Source organism: Triticum aestivum, chromosome 2B, assembly GCF_018294505.1.
Source record: "Triticum aestivum cultivar Chinese Spring chromosome 2B, IWGSC CS RefSeq v2.1, whole genome shotgun sequence".
Taxonomy (NCBI): Eukaryota; Viridiplantae; Streptophyta; class Magnoliopsida; order Poales; family Poaceae; genus Triticum; species Triticum aestivum.
In genome coordinates, this window is record NC_057798.1 from 707673391 (window position 1) to 707678904 (window position 5514).

Sequence of the window (5514 nt, forward strand, 5' to 3'; positions counted from 1 at the left end):
GACAACACATGTTGGGTATGTACGGACACTGGAGAATCACTATAAGTAACTAGAAGAACACCCGTGCGTTGCAATGGGGCCACATTAACTTTAAGAGTTCAATATCAATTATGTTAATATTACATTTAATATTCTCATACATATCAAGTGACATTGACGACATTTTTACCATCAAATTCTCACACACACTCTCTCCCTCCCTCCTCCTCACTCTCTCTCCCCCTCCCCCTCTCTCTCTCTCTAACACACACACATATCCATCTTATTGGGTACGGGACCATAATCCATCTATTTCACACGCACACGCGCTAGTGCATAACAATATGGATTATAAAACAGGTTCAAGGTAGTAACAAGGATTCTTCTCATGCATTAATAAACAAATGTTCCGCACTGAAGACAAGATAACCAATTCCCAAAGTGCATCAGAGCATCACAGAATATTACTGGCAAGATAAATGCACGACGATACACCCGACTCATTTAATTAATATAATTAAATTATCAGTAAATTAGTCACCAAACTGCTCGGATGAACCGGAACAGAGCCAACATATATCATCCTAGATAAACGCAACATCAACCATTTACCTTGGTACTTTAGGGACCGACAGGAGGACGCATGTAGAAGCGCTTCTTGCCTGCGAATCCACAGTCAGAGAGAGAAATTGGAACCCATTCCCATCACCAACTGATAAACAAAGCATGTAAGAAAATTGATATCGGGCCAACTTGGATCTTCGGTGATTGTCCGCCGGTATGGAGAATCTAGGAGGGTGGGTGCAGGGAGTGGCCTTGTGGATGATGGATGGAGGCGCGGAGGGATGTGGTCACCGGAAGGTCGAAAGCGGAGAGGGTCGGGCACGTTAGGTGGAGCCGATGGTGCGCGACAACCGGAGGCGGCCCAATCATGGGCGGCGAACCGACGATAGCCCCGGCCCATCTCTCGACGCAGCGAAGATAGAGAGGGCGGCACTGCCGGTGCTCGAGGCCGCCGCTCGGCACCATCTACATCGAGGGGAAAGAGGGGCGAGAAAGCGATATGGTGATGCGGGGCTAGGGATTGCGGAGGAGGGTGGGGGTGTGCGATTTGAATGGATGGTTCTGCCCACCGTTTTCTTGTACGTGGCGGTGGAGACGGCGGCGTCCAACCATGCAGGCGAGGCATGGGTCGAGCCGGGCACACGGCGAGGCGCAGTAGCAGAGGCGGGGGCGATTTTTTGCTACTGAGATGCAGGGTGTGGGATTGATCGTTCATGTTCTCTTTTCCTTTTTAACGGGAGATGGATGCAATTTTTTCACGAGGGGAGAGATGCGACCACGTACAGATTCCATAATAAATTAATTAGGTCCATAACAAGATTTATTTACAATGCTTAAGATTTACGTGTTAGTTTTCTTAATAAAGAAATGCACTGATGTAGGGATCGATTGATTCGGATAAGGAAAGATAGATTCGTGATCTTTTGTATGTTAGGAAATTAGTGGTTTGCAAGGAAAGAGTGGAGAGAAAAAGAACCAATGCGACCACGTATAGATTCCATAATAAATTAATTAGGTCCATAACGGGATTTGTTTGCAATGCGTTAAGATTTACGTGTTAGTTTTCTTAATAAAGAAATGCACTGATGTAGGGCGCGATTGGTTCGGGTAAGGAAAGATAGATTCGTGATCTTTTGTATGTTAGGAAATTATTGGTTTGCAAGGAAAGAGTGGAGAGAAAAAGAACCAGTACGAGGGGGTGGTGGGAGGTGGGACGAATAAAAACCGGACGAAATTGGGAGGTGGGAGGGGGCGAGTAAAAACCGACGAAAAAAACCAACGAAATTGGAAGGTGGGAGAGAGGATGAAAAAAACCCAGGGGAGGTGGGAGGAGGACAAAAATAAACCGTACGAGGCTACCAACTGCTCCATTAGGAGTAGAGATTTTTTGTGAAAATAACATGCGACGACGACTTAGCGAGCGGATCCCCTTAAAAAAGACATAGCGAGCAGATTCCCTTAAAACTGGTAGAAATGGATACGATTGATGACATTGATAAATAGTGGTGAATGTTGGCATAATTTACTATCATCATGCATGGAAACGAATCATCAAGAAAAAGAATACTTCCTATTACTACACTCATAGAAAGCTTCCTAATCTCTGCTACCAAACAGTTTCTGCCCAAACAAGGAAGGAAAGTTATGGAAGTGATTCGAAAGGAAACAAACGTTATGAAGATTAATTAATTTAGATTTGATCTTTAGAGATTGATTGTGATTGATTCTTTTACATAAAGGCATTACTAAATAATTTGCGTCAGTATGGAAAGTTCTGATCCGTTCAGTTTTTTTCGTTGTGTGAGAGGGTGAAGTGAAAATAAACCGATGAAGTGGGGGAGGCAACGAAAAAAATCTACGACAGTTAACCTACGAAAAAAAACCGAACGAAAGTGGTGGGACGAAAATTGACCGGCGAAGACTACCAACTGCTCCATTAGGAGTAGAGATTGGTTGGTTCGATTTTTTTTGCGTGGAGGGAACTACCTGGGAGGTGGGAGGGAGTACGAAAATAAACCGTCTCGGCTGAGCAGGAGGTGGGAGCAAGTACCAAAAAAGACCGGGTGAGGTGGGACGAAAATAAAACCCGGAACGCGACCTACCAACTGAGACATTAGGAGTAGAGATATTAACAAAAGTGCAGATCCCGTCCCACTCTTCACTTTTTGACAAAAAACTTCCGAATAGCAATCTTGGCGAGTGATCTCGACCGGGTTCGATCGGCATGGCGTGTCGTTCCTCCAGGAGTGGGTGCTGAGAGGAAGGATGGCAAACCTCCATTGTCAATCGGCCGGAGCTGCATCGTCATTTGGATCAGAGCATGGACGAAATCGAGATGGTAGAGGTTGAGAAATTTGTAGGACGTGAGGGTTTAGGGTGGGCATCACGAGAACTCACCCATATCTTGGGAGACGGCAGACCCGAGGTGCGGTCGTGTTCGTGCTTCAGGGGCTGCCACGTGCTGTCCTCGCCGCCATCGCCTGTCGATGCCACTTCAGCGCCACGAGCATGGGACTGAGGGACGACGGAAAGAGAAGGGAAGGAAGCGTGGTATGTAATACCCTTCATTAAGAGTAGATATTTTCTTAAAATCGGTTATTTCGTTTCCTAATTAATGTGATTGAGCAATTTAAGATAAGGTTAATTAATTTAGATTTGATATTTAGAGATTGATCGTGATTGATTCTTTCACATAAAGACATTACTAAAAATAACTTGCATCAGCATGGAAAGTTATGATCCGTTAAGATTTTTTTCGTTGTGTGAGAGGGTGACGCGAAACTAAACCGGAAGGTGGGGGAGGGACGAAAGAAAACCAGCGAAATAAAACGGGTGGGAGGTGGGAGGAAGTACCAAAGAAGTACCAAAAAAGACCGGGTAAGGTGGGACGAAAATAAAACCCGGAACGCGAGCTACCAACTGAGACATTAGGAGTAGAGATAAAAAAACGCATGCAGCAACTAATATAAGTATATTTACCTTGACATGTCGACCTGGAGGTAGTAGTGATCGACGGCGTCCTCGGCGTCGAAGACGGCGTCGCGCGTCTGCTGCAGCCACACCCTGGTGATCTCGTCGGAGAAGAGGTGGCGCTTGGCGTCGGCCTCGCGGAGGAAGGCCTGCAGGAACATGAGCTTGTCGCGGAGCCTCCGGATGTCCTTGTTCACCGCCACCAGCGCCCGTGCCTGGCTCAGCGCCAGCTCCTGGAGCCTCCCCACCAGCGGCCCGATCAGCGCGTCCGCCATGGCGGCGCTTTAGTTTGGTGTCCAGGTGTCTCCCCGTCTGTGAACGATATATTACTACGATAGACGATCAGGTGTGTTTCTTTATATAGAGCGATGGAGCTGCTGGATAGCTTTGAGTGGCGCCACAGGGAAGGATCGGTTCCTCTGCCACGCAAAACAGAAGCAACGTAGTAGTGCGTTTATTCTTGACCTCTTCCTTGTGTTCATGCATATGTGCCGGTGCTTTCCTTTTCGTCGACACAAGTCACTTTCAGAACACACGCAGGGTGCAAGATGCTCACACTGTCACACGTTACTTTCATTTTTTTTAAAGATATAGTACCAAAAAACGTCTTACATTATGGGACGGAGGGAGTAGTACATTTGTTTTGTTGCACCTTTATTTGCATCACATATTTGACGCAGCTCACCAGGGGTTCACAAATCGCAAGGGGCCGGGGGTCGTGTGACTCGTAAGAATCGATCTGCTGTGTGCCCTATACCCGATCAGATTTCACAGCGTCAATATCTCGCATTAAGCGAGAATACAGGGGACCCAGCAAATGGGGGAAGCAGGGATCAATCACTGGTGTCCAGGCAGATCACGGTGCTCCTAGCCACTCCGCCTAGGTACTTATCGTGGTAAGTTGTAGAGACGCCTCCTACTTGAGGCTATTCGAGCCATTTTTTAATTATTTTGTATTCTCCATTGTTTTCATTATTTTGGCAAAAAAAAATTCAATTTCATGTTTCTTTTGTTTATTTTACTTCCTTTTTCGGTTTTGTTTGATCTTTTGGTTATTATTTTACATTTTTGTACATGCCAACAACCTTTTACAAAGACACGTCTAACATTTTCCAATATAAATTAAACATTTTTGTAATAAATGGTCAACATTTTTCTATAAATACTTTAAACATTTTTCAAATACAAAATTAACATTCAACAATTTTCCTATACATTTTGAACATATTTTAAATACTTGATTAACAGTTTTCAAATAAAAAAGGTTAACCATTTTTAATACATGGTCAGCATTTTTTCTTTACACATTCAACATTTTTCAAATGCTTGATTAACATATTTTAAACAATTGTTCAACATTTATTAAATGCTTGATTAACAATTTTATATACATCATCAAAATTTTCCATAATTTTTCTAACACATGATCAATTTTTTTCTACACACATTTAACTTTTTCCAAATGCTTAATTCTCATTTTTTTAAATACTTGTCCAACATTTTTTCAAATGCTTTATTAACTTTTTTATATACGTGATAAAAAAAATTCATCATTTTTAGTACATGGTCAACATTTTTTCTATACACATTTAACATTTTCCAAATGTTTGATTAATAATTTTAAATACTTGTTCAATATTGTCTGCAACATGCTTGATTAACATTTATATATATACGATCAAAAATTTTAATTATTTTTTTAAAACATGATCAATGATTTTTCTATACACATTCAACATTTTTGCGAATGCTTGTTCAACATTTCCAAATATTCGTCACCCTGGGTGTGGAATAGCTATTCTTCAGCCCCGTCTATTTTAACACTAATGCACCATAATTTTACGTTCTGTAAATTTTCGTCTTAATTCATGTGTAAAAAGAGAACGTAAGAAAATATATAATCAACATAAAAATAATTTTATGTTACGTAAAAACATAGTGTAAAAAATGCATAAAATGTTTTTTTCTACTCTTATGACCTTTTTTTTTGTTTTCTAATGC

At 42.2% G+C, this 5514-nt stretch overlaps 1 protein-coding gene across 1 annotated transcript; it reads right to left on the reverse strand.

Moving 5' to 3' along the window:
• Window positions 1–239: 239 nt before the first annotated feature.
• On the reverse strand, window positions 240–3818 carry LOC123042229 (probable disease resistance protein At1g58390). Its single transcript, XM_044464727.1, has 2 exons — window positions 3523–3818; window positions 240–641 (listed from the first exon to the last, which is right to left on the reverse strand). The coding sequence occupies exons 1-2, from the start codon at window positions 3786–3788 to the stop codon at window positions 497–499; spliced, it is 411 nt and encodes a 136-aa protein (XP_044320662.1). The 5' UTR covers window positions 3789–3818; the 3' UTR covers window positions 240–496.
• Between the last annotated feature and the right edge of the window lie 1696 nt (window positions 3819–5514).